The sequence below is a fragment of the Fundulus heteroclitus genome, chromosome 20, assembly GCF_011125445.2.
Source record: "Fundulus heteroclitus isolate FHET01 chromosome 20, MU-UCD_Fhet_4.1, whole genome shotgun sequence".
Lineage (NCBI taxonomy): Eukaryota > Metazoa > Chordata > Actinopteri > Cyprinodontiformes > Fundulidae > Fundulus > Fundulus heteroclitus.
The window spans coordinates 28,270,696-28,289,096 of NC_046380.1; the positions used below are offsets into that span (position 1 = coordinate 28,270,696).

The 18,401-nt window shown below is 40.0% G+C and overlaps 1 protein-coding gene across 1 annotated transcript; it reads right to left on the bottom strand.

Moving 5' to 3' along the window:
• Window positions 1-908: 908 nt before the first annotated feature.
• Window positions 909-12,019, bottom strand: LOC105934745 (matrix remodeling-associated protein 8). Its single transcript, XM_036152230.1, has 11 exons — window positions 11,939-12,019; window positions 11,553-11,858; window positions 8,389-8,490; window positions 8,166-8,299; window positions 7,900-8,079; window positions 6,238-6,376; window positions 3,672-3,830; window positions 3,556-3,580; window positions 2,245-2,339; window positions 1,991-2,062; window positions 909-1,893 (listed from the first exon to the last, which is right to left on the bottom strand). The coding sequence occupies exons 2-11, from the start codon at window positions 11,755-11,757 to the stop codon at window positions 1,871-1,873; spliced, it is 1,134 nt and encodes a 377-aa protein (XP_036008123.1). The 5' UTR covers window positions 11,758-11,858; window positions 11,939-12,019; the 3' UTR covers window positions 909-1,870.
• Window positions 12,020-18,401: the final 6,382 nt, after the last annotated feature.

The window sequence follows — 18,401 nt, forward strand, 5'->3', positions numbered from 1 at the left end:
TGAGATGTTCAACACTTTTTTTTATCCTAATTTGAAGTCTTCAAATTTCTCCACAGCATATTCCTGACCAGTCTGCCACGTGTCTTGCTGGTTAATCACCAATTTTCTCCAATTAACTTCTGAAGTCTTCATAGAACTGTTGGATTTATACCGAGATCAAATGGCGCTCAAGTGGACTTTTCACCAATCAGGTCATTTCTGAAGGCGGTCAGTTGCTACCAATTATGTGCTATTTTGTGTTGCAACGCATAAATTCCCTTATGTATTATAATATATATAGTATAATCCACTTATGTAACTGTCAAGAATCTGTAGGTGTGGAATCTTTGAATTGCAAAGATCAAGGCACTTACGTTTGAACATATTAAAGCAGCACCGTGTAAACTATTAGCCTAACTTGACATATATAACAATATTTTTTAAGGTCAATATACAGCATTTGGTGCATTTAGATGCTCTGTGTGAGCTGCGCTTTTCAAAAACTTGCCTATGTAACTTGAGAGGGTCGGATCCGTTGCTAAATGAGTCATGTGACCTAGAATGGTGCTCTAGGTCATGTGACCCATTGTAGGCGTAACAACAAAACAAAACGGGTATGACGCTTACGTGATCAGACATATTTTTGGGTCTATGATGTGCGATTTAATCTAGAGGGGTGAATGTGGCCTGGTCTTTGCAAGTAACTCCATGACTTCTCAATTTGCTGGTCCGAAGTGGTCTGCTATCAGATTCCAAAACGCAGAGGGAGACTGTTTAATTTTGCGACAGTGCAGTGTTGCAGGTGGCCTTCAGGGACGTTAAACCTGGAAGTTACAGTTCCAGCACCCTTAGTAGTGAAAAGTTACACTGTGCTGCTTTTAAATTAAATATGTATGGATATAAAAAGTAAAAAAAAAACAAGAAGGTTATGAAATTCTTAATCTCTTAACTCCTTTAATGTTTTAGCATTAAGGTGCAGCTGCACAAATGACATTCATTTCTGCTAACACTAAACTGAACAAAGACAAATTACATGTAGCTTTTAGTGAAGATTTTAGTTGTAGGTGTGTTCCTGTTGTCCCACTGAATGGATAGTGCAATAAATGACAGTACTCATGCTACCACACTAGGGGGAGCGCTTAACCAGGGTTAAGTATGAACTGAAACTGTACACTATCACTGCTTAAAATAACATGCTTAAAGCACAACAGGCTGTCCTAAATCCATAGATGCTATGATACAAATGAAAAGAAATGTCCACCAACCAGACAAAAAGAAGAGTCTTTTGTCAGACAAAAAGAAGCCTCATTTCAAATGTACACTTTAGATTCGTGAATGACTCTATTTATGTTTGATATTTAAAGAGTTAGTGGCAAAGCAGCAAGGTTAAGTTTAGACTAGACTCCTCTTTGAATCTTTACAGAAAGAAGCCAAGTAAATTTAGTCTGAGTATTTAAAACAAACTGCTTCATCGGGCAGTAAACTTTAGAGACACTTCAGGGGACCGTCAGTGCACTCAACATAGGATTACTGCAGTAAAGAACAAAGCAAAAGATTTAAAAAAACAAAGCAGCTTTTAACAAGATTGCTCTTTCAAATCCTGTCAATCATTCAGATTATCTATATGTTTTCTTTGCGAAGCGTTTAGGGCTTGATGCACCATGTGCATGGCAATCTGTGTCTTTACTGTAACTGAGTACAATTAAAAAGAAAGTCTTTTTGTGTCAAACTTATGGCAATTTTACAGCAATTTTCTAATATAGACTTTTAAAAAAGCCACCCTGGTTTCCTCTCTTGCGACGACAGAAGGTAATGTGGATGTGTTTTTGTCTGGAGCAAGCGCAGCCTCTGGACCAGCCAGTGACTCAGATTTCACCTCTGTCTCGCTTTCTCACTTGGAAAACTTCTGGATCTCTGCAAGAAGCAAAAGCAAACCAAGACTAAGGTGCAGGGCAAAAGAGGAGGAGGTAATTCTGGATGCTCTGGCTGACTTTGGAGACTTTTAGCATACCTTTGTCAAGATCAATAACTTTTGGCTGAGCCTTCATCAGGGCGTTTTCTTTTAGCAAGTTGTTCTTGTAGTCTAAAAAAAAGAATTTATTAGGTCTGTACCCTGCGAGGAGATCATTTCTTCTTATCTTACAAAGAATAGCAAATGTTACTATACATGCACTTTCACAGTTGTAATTTTTTAGGACAAACTGACAAGCTTCTGCATCGGAAACCTCTCACTTCGACACTCAACGCTCAGGATGCCAAACATACCAAATGCTCTCTCCTGTCGACTGCAGGAGGCGACTACGTTCTCCTCCCCGATGTCTATCTCATACTCATCAGAGCTGCTGGGACTTCTGCTGGACCTGTCACAATGAGGACAAATTAAGACTGCGGCAGCAAATACCCCATTTTGTTACATTACACATTACAACCTCAAATGTTGATGTACTTTATTGGGTTTGTAGTCGCGCATGACTTTCAAAAGGATAATCGCGCCTAGATTTTGATTTTTTTTTTGCAAAAACAAATCTGAAGGTGCATTTCTATTTACTAAATTCCCTCTAATATCCATGAATAAAATGAAGTGAAACCAATTGTGTGCAGAAGTCATGTCAATAGTATACAGAGGCCACCTGTGTGTACTCTATACTCAGTGTGTGTGTGTGTATGATATATATATATATGATATAATATATTATATTATATATATATATATTAGATATAACAATATATATTATATATATACACATATATATTATATATACATACATATATATATATATATACATATATATACACACACACACACACACATATATATATATATACACACACACATATACATATATATACATATACAATATAAACTATATAATATATAATAATATATATACACATATATATACATATACACATACATATATACACATATATATACAATACTAGATACATATATAAATATATGTATTATCACACACAACATATATACACACAATATACATATATATATATATATATATCTATATATATATATACATACATACACATACACATATATATATACATATATATATATATATATATATATATACACATACACACATATATATATATACATACACATACACATATATATATATATGTATGTATATGTATATATATAGCTAGTATACATACACATACACATATATATACATATATATGTATGTATATATATATATATATATATATATATATATATATATATATATATATATATATGTACATACACATACACATATATATATATGTATGTATGTATGTATGTATGTTCTGTGGAGGTCTCAGAGGGCTCACTGCACACATGAGGACACCATGAGATCCCTGTTCTATAGTTTTACCTTAGGAGGGCTGAAAACAAATGCATGCCACACTTTTCAGATTATTATTTATACAACCCTTTTTAAAATCATGTGGGATCTTTCTTTCATTTAACAATTATGTCTAATATTGTCCTGGTCCGTCATGTTAAAAAAAACGCGACAATTTATGTTAAGGGAAGTGATGAAATGTGACAAGGCTGTAAAGTGTGTTTCTTACCTAATGGACACCTTAGGAGAAAAATCTGAAATATAGAAAAAGTAAATTAGAGAAAAGGGGAATTAAATAGTGATTAAAGGATGGGGAATCAATTCGGACCAGCCCACAGAGCAGACCTTTGGCTTTACGCCGTCTCATGGTGAGGATGACGATGAGAGTAACGAATGCCAGAAGCAGGAAGGATGTGAGGACGTAGCCGAGCAGCAGGAGAAAATGATGACTTTGGTCAGGCAGGACGACGTTGATGACTTGAGCTGCCTCGGCCTTGGCAGCGTCTGAGTGATACACAAAGTCGAAATGTTAGCATGCTTCCCTACATTCAACAAGTCCTTGAGAGTTTGAAACCAGCAATAACCTTTACACATAGATATCATAACAAGGAAATGTGTTCTGACCCAATCTCTCATTTGAATCATCCAGCCTTATTTGGCCAGATGACCTTTTTTTGTGTTTGGCTTGTCCCCTCTTGGCTTTCTATCAACCACTTTCCTTGCCACGTTTATAAAACGTTTGGTTGGGCACTTTTATAGTTGGTAGCACCATTGCCCTATAGCAAAAAGGTCCTGGGTTCAAATTTTGGCCTTGGGGCCTTACTGCGTGAAAGGAAGCTGGAGTTACCTGAGAGAAAACACACATGCTTAGGGAGAACATGCAAACTCAACACAAAAAGACCTCTGAGGCCTTTACAGACAAAGTTGGACTTGCATTGAGATTAAATTACACACAGGGGGACTCTAGTAGTATTTACTAATTAGGGGACTTTTAAAGGAAGCTAGATTTTAATTGCTGGTATCAGAGTAAAGGCAGTTGAAGATAAATGCACACAACACTTCAGATTTCTATTGGGGGGAAGGGGGGGGGGGTAGACTGAAAACCAGGCATCCTTTTCTTTCCACTTCAAAAGAATGCACTGCTTTAGTCTGTCACATAGAATCGCAAAAAATTGCATTTAAGGATGAGTTAATGTAAAAAAGTTAAAGAGGCAATGAATATTTATGCACTTTCAAACATACATTATATTTTTTTTCTCCAATCGGTGCCAAAGGCTGAACACAAAAGCTATTATTCGGCCAACATGGCTGTGTTATGTCAGGTTCTGCTGAGAAGCAGAGGCTGAAGAAAGGAGCTGGTTTCACTTAAGAAGAAAAAAAAGAGTGCTAGCCAAGAAGCAGCTGTGGACCTCAGACTCAACATACTTGAGCCAAAATCTGATCCAGACTGGTGTCATGCAGTGATTTACTTTTCCTGGCAGCAAAACATAGAAGAAGCAAAAAAAGAGAGAGAAAGCGTGAAAGGAGGACAGAGCAGGGGCGGAATGGGCGGGAGGAGAGGATGAGACATTTCTCCAGAGAGAAGTCCTTGCCCCAACAAAGGCAAACCCAGATTGTTTGTACTGAACTTAAAAAAACACATTACAAGTCCTCTGATGTTTCTGTCGAGTTTTGCAATACTTTTATGTACACAAGAACACCAGTGGCGTAGTCCCATCTTAAAACGTAGAAAGACAAAGGGCGGATGGTAGGACCAGACGGAGGACTGGATGGTGCAAGTCAATGACTCAATGCCATCTGCTCGGTTTCCTTAAATAGAAAACGATTTAAGCAATCTGTCTGTACGATTCGATGGAATCGACTCTGTAAAAGTACCCTGAGATGACGCGTGTTGTGAACAACCTGAAATGATAACCTAATCTCCATTTTCCACGTTTAAACTTTAAAACTCAGGGTGTGGGATCTTCAAAGGAACGGGACTTTGCAGAGGGAAGATGAAAGTGGGAAGAAAAAAAAAGAGAAAAAGAAAAAGGGAAACCTTTGCAGAATGCAAAGACTGAGCCAAAGCATACATGGCGGCAGACAGCAGAGAAGCTGCAACAAAGCAGATTAGAGTGGAAAAGGCCGTGAGAGACCGCTGGAGAAGGCAGACCTACTCCTGGAGATGAATCGTTGCAGGATAAAACGGGTGCAATCTGAGCAGCAATCCTGAGGTTTCATTTCATTTCGGGAAGAGAGCTGGATTATTCTTGCGGACGGAGCTGGACTTCAGTCAAGAGAGATTCCATCGAAATGAGATCGGCCATTTTGGCACACATTATTAAACACACACACACACACACACATATGAGCCTCGCTTGAAAAACGCGGTTTTCCCTCATTGACCTGCTGGAAAAATGAATGTGAAACCCTCTGGTTCTTAAAGAAACACGATCGATGATGGCGTGAGATGCAGATCTTTGTACATTTCAGCAAATCTGTAAAAGCCTGCACACAAAGTGTTGAAGACAGATGTGGGAAACATCCACTGCAAAACAGAAGTTTCATTGGACTTTAAGGCAATGCCAAGCAATGAGTGTGAATAGTTTCAGGAGTTTGGCAACTGACTGCAAGAAGAAAGAAGGTTCCCTCAAGGAAACACAAAAAACTAAAAAATAAATAAATAAATAAAGTTGAGCTCTTCTTCCTCTGCTGCTCTGCTGTTTGGAAAGTCCGAGAGGAGATAGAGAAACAAGAGTGAAGGAAAGAGCAGATGTAAGCGCGCATCATGTCTCCACTCAGTTAAGTGCAAAAACATCTGCTCCGCTTAAGGACTGAGGCTGACCTATTAAATCTGGAGAAGGAGGCCAGGTTTGTGTGTGTGTGTGTGTGTGTGTGTGCGTGTGCGTGTGCGTGTGCGTGTGTGTGTTACCTTTTTCTCTGGGGAGGGATATGACCGGCTGCGTGCTCTGAATCAGAGGGGGATCGACTGTGACCCGAAACTCTCGTCTTTCGTGCAGGCCGCAGTAATGATGGTGAAGGTGACAGGAATACGTCCCCTGGTCCGTAAACTGTCAAAACACACGTGAGGTTAGATGGACCATGAGCAGAGACGCAGAGACAACAACTCAACTCGGATATCTTTGCCTGAGGCAGAGGCCATTTCTGTTTTCGGGACTAGGCTTAAACGCTTTGTTTTGATAAAGCTAAACGTTGAAGTTGCTGAGGCTTTGCTGGAGATGTCTCTGTATCGCTGCTGCTTTAGAGTTAGGCTTAGCATACTCTGTCTACTATTGTCTTCTGCTGATCTTCTTCTATGGAATATCTACTGCAGCTGTTACCTTTGAGTTCCCTCTTGTTTCGTTCTATCTATAGAAAGTACCCCTGTGGGCTTCTGTATATGTCTTTTTCCTGAGGTGAGTGGGTCACTGATAGTGCTATCATTACCTTTGTGTTCTCTGCACCTGACAGGGTGATTTTGTTTTGTACATAATACCTTCTTTGGAAAGAAAATGGCCTTTCCCAAAAAGAGCCGCCGACTGAGCCATTATTGCCATTGACTTTGTGCACTTTTAGTTTTCTTTCCATAGCAAGAACTCATGGTCGGTGGTTCTGTGTTCAGATGAAGCTATTGTTGCCACTAACTATGTTATTCTCTATTTGTTTCATCATCCATAGAAAGTATCCCTGGTGGTGTTTTTTTTTTCCTCCGATATTAACAGCGCATTGTTCCTTTCCATTGTCACCACATGCTTGCTCAGGATGAGGGATTGCTACACACCTAATGTAATTGGCTAGGCCTTCTAAGATAGATAACGTTTTAAGAATTGGCATTAAATGATTAATTGAATTGCTCTGTACTAAAACTTGAATTAAACTGGAGTTCATGCTACAGATATGGATCTGGCAATATGATCATGTTGGAGTAAACTGTTGCAAAATGTTCAGAATTTGTTGAACAGAACTGAATTGAACTTAGCCTAATAAAGGCGTTGGATTATTATTTTTTTATATATATGCTATTGGGTGGAGTAAAATTGTAAAATATTACCCATATTACCATATTATATAAGCATATTTTATTTTAGGTCTGTTAAATCGCAGAGAACAACAGACCCGAGACTTCTGAGAATGTTATTAGTTTTCAACAAATTTGATTATTTCAAAAAAGTTAAACATTTCCCTGTTGATGACAGACGGGAAAATTAACCACAGTTAAAACTGATTCTGCGCTTTATCACTTTACTTTATTGCCATTAATTCTTCAGATTTCCTAAATTACGACCTTCTTCTACATGCTGTTGTTGCAACTGCTGCTCAGACTAATGCTCTTGTTATTCTGATTGCTCAACATGTAGCGGTTGCCGGCTCCCTGTTTCCCTATAAATTGTGACTTGACAAGAGCTACATCGCTGATGAGTTTTCCATGTGTAAGGTTGATGCTGTATCACACTCATGCATGTTCACTTTTGTAAAACACTGCATTTTCTATAGCTGGCCTTCTGATTTCTCCAATCAAACGCGTTCCCCTGCCCACAGCAACAGGAGTTTCACACACCGTACGTGTTTTCAACCTTAACACGTCCATCCGTACCTGTAGATCTGTTATTGTTAGAGAGAAGTCCCCCTCTGAGAAGGCTTGATTGCTGATGTTCATCTTCCTCTGCAGGAACAGGGGCCCGTAGCTGCGCTGCTCCCCAGACGCGTACAGGTCCACCAGCCGGTCGGCACGGTCATGCTGGACTCCCGGGGACTGACGGTCCCAGTGGACAACCTGGACAAGTTGCACAACTTGCAATCCAAACACAGTAACGACGCAGGAATAAAAGCCGGATCTGGGGACCTCGTTCCTCCACTCACCTGCTGGTCCTCCTCATCGTTGCCCCAGTCTGCCCAGACGCTCCGTCTGTTGATGCATGGCAACAGCACAGTGGTCCCCTTCAGCACCACGTACACCGCTTTCTGTCCGTCCCAGAAGCTCTGCTGCTTGCGTCCTTCGTGGAGAAAAAGGCAACTAGTCAAAGGGGACACTTGTGCTTTAGCAGAGATGTAAACCTTGACTCGCAGTTGGGGAGACACATACTTGATTTGGTCACGTTGAGCTGAATTCTGACCGTTTCATGCAGGTGGCAGTAGATATGGTGGAGGTTGCAGGAGTAGAGGCCTCTGTCATTCATGCTCACATCTGTTCACAAAGGACGGTTACGGTTAGATAACGCCGTGCGCAGAAGCAGGAAACGCTATGATTCTCAGATAAACCAAGGATCTCTTATGTAAGTGAAGACGTTTGTGCGGTGTTGGCTGTTTACATCAACAGTGTTCACAGATCTCTGCTGTTCTTGCATTTTTTGTCATTTTTAAAAGTTTCGAATCATTAGACCGATTAATTAGAACATTAATGATAACGTGTGTTAACACAGAAGGTCGGTTGCAAATGATTTCATTCACTGAGAGAGAAAAGGCTATCTGAACCAGCCTGGCCCAATTCAATTCAATGTTATTTATATAGTGCCAATTCACGAAGCATGTCATCTCAAGGCACTTTCCAAAGTCAAATTCATTCAGATTATACAGATTGGGTCAGATTATACAGATTGGTCAAAAATGTCCTATATAAGGAAACCAGTTGATTGCATCAAAGTCCCAACAAGCAGCATTCACTCCTGGAGAAGTGTAGAGCCACAGGAAGAGTCGTCTGCATTGTCTATGGCTTTGCAGCAATCCCTCATACTGAGCAAGCATGAAGTGACAGTGGAAAGAAAAACTCCCCATTAACGGGAAGGAAAACCTCCAGCAGAACCGGGCTCGGTATGAATGGTTCAGTATAAAAGTAAAGCTCCCTAAACCCAATAACTGGTTGTCCTCCCTATAACAGCGACAACTGCCACGCAGCGTTTGCAACAACGGACCATCTTTTACATTCCTGTGGGAGATTTGTGGCCCACTTTTGTTTAAAAAATGTTTTTAGTCATTCATACTTTGGATTTTCGGGTCTGAAGGGCTCACTGCACATCATCTACTTTAAGCCCAGAAACTAGCTAAGAATGTCCAAAATTGTAGTTTTCTTCGCAGATATTCACAGGTGGACTTGCTGGTGTGCTTTGGATCATTGTCATGCTTCATAACCCAAATGTCTTTAAGGTCATGAACTAATGTCTGGACATTTACCTTCAGGATTCTCTGCTACAGAATAAAATTCATGGTTTTATCAGTTGTCACAAGTCGTCCAGGTCCGAATTAGCTCAGCAGTTTAGCGGTCATCTGCTGGAAAAGGGCAACGCTGTTCCATATTTTCGCCATTTGTGCATTATAGCTCTCACAGTAGTTTGCAAAGCTTTATAAGAATGAACTCATAATATTTTGAAAATAAACTTGTAAAATTACAAGAATTGAGAAAGCTTCCGGGAGAGGAAGCAAAATGTCTTTAACTACAGAAAACAAGTCCAGTTGCTTTGTTTTTTACTTTGTTTGGAATGACCATGACCTGGATGACTGAGAATCTTCACCAGCATACAAGAATGAAGTAGTATTTTTCTAATAACTTAGAAAAAAGGGCAACCTTCCTCCTGCGTTAAAATGAGGAATGTTGAGAATCTTGTTTCACAAATTTTACTAAAATCTTTCAAGCACATCTGCATGAAAACGTCTTTCGACCCCAAAAGGGATCTTTCAGCCTACTTCATGTTGTCAGACCTTGGTGCGGCTAATGAAATGGAAGCTAATAAAATGTTGTTGATCACAGTAAATTCATTATTTAACATGGAGGAGGGGAGTATATTTTCACAAAGGTATTTGTTACTCTGAATGAATAAAATCAACTGTTTCTCTATTCGATCAGGTTATCTTTGTGTGATCTAAATGAAGTTTGACCAAAAAACACCTTGCGAACCATGTAATGGACTCACAGCGCTGTATGTACAACTAGCATATTAATACTGTATGTTTAAAAGTCATATGAAGCTTGCAAAACACACAACTGCATTATCGTTAGCCATCCTTGTTGTTGTTGTTGCAGTCCTATTGAAATAAGATCATCCTGTACTTTTGTTTCTGCTTCTTGTTTCTTCCTAAAGTCTTGTGCAGGAGTTTTAAGCCCCAAAGGTTTTAGGAGCAATATCCGCCTGAAATTACATACCTGATATAAATCAAGTACAGCTCCAGCGTTATAAAGTACAAATGCAAAATGTTATTACCCGTGTAACAGTAAGACATAAAAGAAGATTTTCTAGTGGAGCGCCACTATTGCAACTGTTGCTATGCCTGATTTATTGGGGATTGAACAAAGAAATAAAAAAAAGTTTGAGCCTCGCAAAAATCTGTTTATAAATAAACATTACAAAACACCATGGAAGCCCTTTTGAAAACAAAGAAAAAGCATCAGATCTTATAGAACCACACCTTGAGTATAACTGCATCAAATCTGGAATAAACCGGCGGAGGCATATTTGTTTCTCAAAGGTTTTAGTGGGCAGTGTGCCAGGTGGACCTGTGATTCTGGCCAAATGTGCCACGCTGTGCCAAATGGGTTTTTTACCTTTATAAAATGGAATAACAGAGTTAATTTTCAGTGTAGGACTTCTTACGCATATGAAATAGTCTTTGGTCAACACATTTATCTCTTGTTTCCTCAAAATGTACTATTGTGCACGGCATCATATCAATAATGCGCAAAGCAATGCGTAAAGCTGCATCGTAAGCTCGATTGTGCACAGAAATTACATCACTGGATATGGCGTTACAAGGACAAACTTTATAAATCTCCAAAAGGGGGTTTCTCTAGTTGCATGTGATAAGGGACATGGACGGTTTGAGCCAGTAGATGTGTGTTTTGTGTAATATTTTTTTCTAGTTGTCCACTGTGTTTATTTCATCTCATCAGGGACGTTAATAGCTGTAAAACCATAAGTATTTGTGCAAATAAAAAAAGGGGTGTGCGGGTGGGGTTGCTTTGGAAACATTAAAGCCTGTGAAGCAATTAGAAAAAAGAAAAAAAACACACGCTGTATTTCATGTTGTTTAGAGGCGGAGTTTTTGATTGATTTTCATCACTTTCCTAAAAGACATGGGTGTGACCACAGCACCACTTGAAAAGGTTATAAGAAGATCTGGCTGTTTGGAAGCCACATTCAAAGAAAAAAAAAAAAGGTGACACGAGATCTCTAAAAAGCTTTGACTATTGCTTTATGCAAAACATCAGCAGTGGAGGATGAAAACGTTTCAACCTGAACACGGAATAAAATCACTGACCTTTGATGACCAGCGAGAAGTTCCCGTCCTTGAAAGCCGTTGGGTTGAGGCCGACCCTTCCCAGGTTGTGGGAGTGGTAGAGCCTCTGGTCTCCGGTCGAGAACATGTCCACCACTCTATCCATGATGTAGTCCGGGGAGTCTCGATAGATATCCCAGTGGACCACCCTCTGTCTGTCCCTCACCGTGTCCCTGGTCCACACCATGCGGCCGCTCGTGCACTGCAGTACCAGCTTGGAGCCGGCGGGGCCGCTCACGTTGTAGCCGGCCACCACCACACTGCTGCTGCTGTCAGATTGGCAGGACACTGGGAGACAGCAGACGGTCTTCAGCACCTTAAAGCACGGCTGTAAATCACAGCTGTACACATACAACAGAGGCACATACCTGCCGCGAAAAAACACGCCACCGAGACTGCAACAAAAACAGAGAGAAATGAATGTGTTCATCGCTTAAACAGACACGGACAAACAGAAACAGGATATAAGAATATAAACTCTTGCCCAAGTGTAAGGATGTTTGTCGCTATCAAATTACATTAACGGTGACAAACGGGTGAATGCTTTGTGTTACACCTTATTTATCAGTTTAAGTATGCAATTAGTCTGTATAATTTTTTTTCCCCCACGTGTGTTTGATTCCGCTGCTTGAGTTGAGCAAACCAAATTTATGCCATTCTTGAATGGTGATCAACACACAATCGTTCCAAGTGCCACAAACGGCCCCTGGGCCGCACTTTGGACATCCCTGTTCCAGAGCTTTTAATATCTGACAGAGATCCATCATCCGAAAACTGGGGAGACGATGGCACAACTTCAAACCTACCAAAAAGATGGCCGCTCACCTAACACTGACTGGCCAAGCAAGGAGAGCGTTGCTCAGAGAGACAGGCAAAAGCTCAAAGGTAACTCTGGAGAGGCAGCAAAGACCCACCGCTCAGGTGGAAGGATCTGTTGACAGAGCAACTACTAGTTGTGTATTTCGCAAATATGGCTGTTATGAAGCGTTTGCTTTAAGCCAAGTAGGGGATGCAGAAAATGTGCCCACCAAAGTGAGACATAAGACCAACACTCAATGGTTGACCTACAAGCAAAGCTACACATTACTGCAAATCCACCTGCGCACATCGGACCCTGTGTAAAACATGGTGGTGACAGTATCACGCTGTGGTGATGCTTTTCTCCAGCTGGAGCAGGGAGGATGTTTTGTGTTGATGGGAAGATGGATGGAGCTAAATAAGGAAGATGGTCCTAGAGATGTTCAGCCATGGATATTCATGGGTTAGAGTGGTTCACTCAAAATGCAGTGCTACGTTGTTGAAGAATCTGTGGCAAGACTGATCCCCGTCCAATCTAACTGAGTTTGATCTGTCTTGTAAAGACAAACGGGCAAAAATATTAGTCTCGAGTTTTGGGAAGGTGGTGGAGACGTACCCCAAAATATGTAGTCAAAACGTGGGGAGTAAAGAAAATTGTACACCACATTGTTAGATGTTAGTAATATCATCTTTATTGTCATTGAAACATACATTACAACGAAGTTTGTTCTCTGCTTTTAACCCATCACCCTTGGGGAGCAGTGAGCTGCCATGTGCGGCACCCGGGAAGCAACCTGGGGTTTAGGGTCTTGCTCAGGGAGCCAGAGTGCAGGCGCTGGGGATCAAACCAGGTAGTTGCATCCTTCTCTGAGTGCAAGTGTGCTGCTCTAACCACTAGGCCAACACTCCCCATACACCGGTAGGCAATTTGGGGTTAAGTGCCTTGCCCAGGGGCACATCAACATGTGCAAGGGGAAGCTGGAATCGAACCCACAACCTTCTGATTGCGGGACCCATCAAGCCACAGTCAATGTGTTGTTTAAAAAAGGAACTTCCTTTACAGGAAGTATCCTCTGACTAAATTACAGATTAATTCATAAACATTTTTACTTTCTATGAAAACTTGGCCGGAGTTGAGAATAAATTAGTGATGTTTTTTTTATTTATTTATTGTATTCTGGCAGAGTTTAAGAAATTATTTCCATTTGAACTACATGTCAGAAAATGCATTGGTCTTGTTTCTTTATTTTGATGTCTAAACTGCAAAGACAAGTTTTAGAGAGAGAGAGAAAAAGAGAGAGAGAGAGAGAGAGAGAGAGAAAGAGAGAGAGAGAGAGAGAGCGAGAGAGAGAGAGAGAGAGAGAGAGAGAGAGAGAGAGAGAGAGAAGTCCTATTTTGCAAGGTTTTTAGTTTATTAGTTGTGCCAAGAAAAAAGATGGCTGCTTTTGTAGAAAGCTCTCGCAACATGAGCAAAACAAAGCCGAACTTACTGTGAATGAATACAAGAGCCTGGAGAAGATCAGCATCCCTCATGTTCATGTTCCTCTTCATCACAAGCATAAAGCCAGCGGATCATCCGTCTGCTGTTAGTTTGGGAATTGTCTCCTGTTTTGACTTTGACAGCAGCAGCAGCAGCAGCATTTGTCTGAGTTACATTTCAGAGTGGCGAGGAGCAGCAACAGAACCAAAACAGGACCGAACGGAACTGATCTCAGGCTGGAAATGCAACCTGACACCATCCCCAAATCCCTCCTTAAATCACTTTTTCACAGTGCAACATGCCTACAGACTCACCCAAGTGCAAAAAAAATGGCAATGGGACGTCCTTTCTTTACAACTTATTTACCTTGTTTACATGGTAGTTGCTCTCCAAAGAAGTACCCTACTTATTCTGTAATGTAGCCAACAAAAATGTAATACTGGAAAAAATGGTATAATAATCATAATAATAAAAACCATAGTGAAAATATACAGGATTTATGATTCAGCGTGTTTATTAGGGTAACTATGCTTCCGCCTTTTATATGCACTAAAACTAATAAATAATAATAATAATAATAATAATAATAATAATAATAATAATAATAATAATAATAATAATAATAATAATAATAATAATAATAATAATAATAATAATAACTGTTATTTAACCAAGTTCTCCATAAAAATTCGCCAAAGATTTGTCACACCATGTCAAATCAACTCAGCTCAACAGAGCCTCCCAGTGGCTGAGTTTAGAAATGACATGCAGAGGATGTCAGAATCTTCGAGCAGGCTTTTTAGTGTGTTCTGTTGCTTTAAATTATTGCACATCAGTGATAGTTGAACAGTTTGACGTCTAAACTTTAGTTCACTGACTGTCAACAACGTCTTCTGTTTTAAGTATACTGAAGTGGAGTTCCTGTTGTGCCAAAATGTGAACGATCAATTTCCGGTTTGTTCTACTGGATGACATGGATCCATCCAAGGCAAGGCAAGGCAAGGCAAGGCAAATTTATTTATATAGCACAATTCAGTACAGAGACAATGCAAAGTCTCTCTCTGTCTCTCTCCGAGGTCGGTCGTGTCTTTTCTCTCTCTGCAGCTTTTACCCCCCCCCCCCCCCCCCCCTGCTTTGCTTTGCTATGTCTTGTCTTCTGAGCACTTTCTTCATATCAACCGAACTCTGAAAAACATGGATCTGGTAAGCTGGTCTCTCAATACTATTGATAAATTTTTTTTGACGGGTAGGCAACGGAAGGAGGACCCGTCCGGTCCTGATTTGACTTATTTTGTGAGATACACCCTAAATTCCTGGAGGAAAACGGTGTGTCTTTCGACCTTGTCATTCCTGGACGTTTGAAATTTTCACATTGGATTAAGGATACTGGGATCTCTACTTATTGGTTTTTGTGGATTTTTGGAGTATCGGCAAATACAGCGGATGTCGGAGCCATTTGGCCTTGATCAGGCTGCCGGCTGCATGACGCGCTCACTCTGGCTGTGAACGGACAAACCTGGCAGGTGAATGGAGCCAAGCCGAAAAGCTGGCTGCGCTGGAACGCAGACTGACTTTGGGGTTGAACTCAAGGGGAGATGGGATAAAATCTGGGAGTGAAGCGCGAAAAAGCCCTATAATTTGGAAAATTGGATTTATGTGGAGCCAGCAAAAGACTTAAAAGCTGACAGGAAAGGCAGTGCAGCTTGTCTCATAACAAATAACATATTTGGATTCCCTCCCTATCTCTACTCCTGGATTGTTATGGCGGAGAGTGCCCAGAAAAGCCCCCGGCTACCCCCCTACCCCGCTGACACCTGAGGATGCTTCTCTGAACTGTGGGCCGGCTGATAACATCAAGGACAATGGCCTCTGGAGAGTGTTCACGGAGAAAAACACTTTCGCCCATACACACACGCATAACTGATACTCATAAAACTGATGAATTACGCACACGCGACAGGTGTCAAATGTTTACCTTCTGCATACATGTTGTCTTGTGTTTATTTGTGCTTTTGTGCTATGAGGGGTTTTTTTTGTGTCGGTTGTTTGTCTCTTTATAGGTGAGAGCATAAATAGGCAAACATCTGTCTCTTTTTTTTCTCTCCCCTCTTTCCCCCATGTTGTTGCTCTTTCTTCGAGAGTTTCAAGGCAGCGCCTGTAAACTCCGTTTAGGCGGGGTCTGGGCAGTTTGGAGGAATGTGGCCTTGACAGCTGCGCTTTTTTAGCAGCGGCTGGCTGGCTGCGTTCCTTGGCAACGCAAGGCCTCAGTCAATCGTTCCCCCCAAATGTTTGTTTGTTAAGTGTATGTGATGGACGGTTGTACTGGAACTGACTTTTCGATTGCAATGCAAATTGTAATTGACAAATAAAATTTGATTGATTGATTGATTGATTGATTGAAGTGCTTTACATGATTAAAATATAGGAAAATAAAACAGAATAAAAGCAAGCAGGGATAGTGTAGAAACAAAAAAGAACATTTGAAAACAGTAAAACATTCTAACTTGAACATTCAAAGGCAATTCTAAACAAATGTGTTTTTAATCTCGATTTAAAGGAACTCAGGCTTTCTGCACTTTTACAGTTTTCTGGAAGTTTGTTCCAGATAAGTGGAGCATAGAAACTAAATGCTGCTTCTCCTTGTTTAGTTCTGGTTCTAGGTATGCAGAGTAGGCTGGAGCCAGAAGACCTGAGTGGTCTGGAGGGTTTATACGCTGATAACAAGTCTGTAATGTATTTAGGTGCTAAGCCATTTAGAGATTTATAGACTAACATGAGTATTTTAAAGTCTATTCTCTGAGATACAGGGAGCCAGTGTAAGGACTTTAGAACTGGGGTTATGTGCTCTACTTTCTTAGTCTTAGTGAGGACGCGGGCAGCAGCGTTCTGGATCAGCTGCAGCTGTCTGATCCACTTTTTAGGCAGACCTGTGAAAACACCGTTGCAGTGATCAATTCTACTAAAAATAAACGCATGGATTAGTTTTTCCAGATCCTGCTGAGACATCAGTCCTTTAATCCTAGAAATGTTCTTCAGGTGATAGAAAACTGACCTTGTAACTGTCTTTAGATGCTTTTGGAGGTTCAGGTCTGAGTCCATCACTACTCCCAGATTTCGGGCCTGATCAGTGGTTTTTAGCTGAAGCAGCTGGAGATGTGTGCTAACTTTTGTTAGCACACATCCATTGTTGATAACCCCCTCTCCGTGCTAAGCATTTGAATTCAATTGAATTTATTGTGTAAGAATGTTTGTGTTTTTTCGACGAATATCAAACAATTTAGACTAGGTCTTTATTTTCAATGGTTTTACAGTAAATTAAGGGTAAATAGGATTTATAAATGAAAACCTTTCCGTTATAAATGGGAAACAAATTCAACTTATAGCAAATATCACAACTTATGCAATGCTCCCTTTTTTTGGTCTAGCTTCCTTATGAGTATTTTAAAATTAGGCTTAAAAATGTTCTTTTTGGGTGGGTTGGACTGAGCTGGAGAGATTGATGCAATGAGCTGCTTTTCTTCACACTTTCTCCACACTCTTGATGTCAATACATTGTAATAAGTTATAAGGATGATAACGAAGTTTATCTTGGACAGATTTTCATACAGCCCAATGAAAAAGAATCTGGTCCCTCACCGATATTGTTTTTGCTTTTGGACCCTTAAATGTTCCAGATCATCTACAAAATCATGGCTTTCAATTTTACTAGCCACACCCAGGGTTGGTTACTAACTGACCAGAATTATATATATATATATATATATATATATATATATATATATATATATATATATATATATATATATATATATATATATATATATATATATAAAGAGAACCTGCCCGATAATACAAAGTAGGCTAAAAGATCTCATAGATAGACAGGCTTTGCTTTAATTCTAGGAACAGATGCACGACTCAGCAAGAGGATGACAAAAGAACACTGAAGAGCATCTTAAGCGCTGCAGACTGTAAGAGAGAGGCTGGCCTTGATTATTTCCAAGACTTTTGGGAAATAATTTCATTCTAAACCATAAATAATGAAAACCTAGGCTGACAGTTTGTGATTGGAGTTCATGTTTCTTGTCGCTGTCTGTTTTTTGACTCATAGGACAAAGGGAATTCAAACGTGTACATGACCCTATAAGACATAACAATAAATAATTTTCAAACGTTTTCTATCTTTAATGTCACGTATAGTCTGTGAAAACCTAAAAACAAGCAGCACTTTTAGAAGGTGCTCTCATTAATACTAATGCCTTGTTAAAACACTGTTTGATTCAGGTTCAGCTTTCTTGAGTTCATCGCGGATTTTAGTGAATCTGATAACCTGAAATAAACTTAAACTGTCCGAGGAAGAGTTTTCTGACTTTTTTTTTTCATTTTAATTCTGTAGCTAAAACCACAGTCTGCAGACAAGTTACAAATGGATCAGCAGTAACTATTGTATGACAATATTAGTCAGGTGAGAACGGTTTTACGTTCATTGCACTGATCACTGTAAACACCCAATTTTTCACAAAATTAAAAACATAATTTGTACTAATGCATTT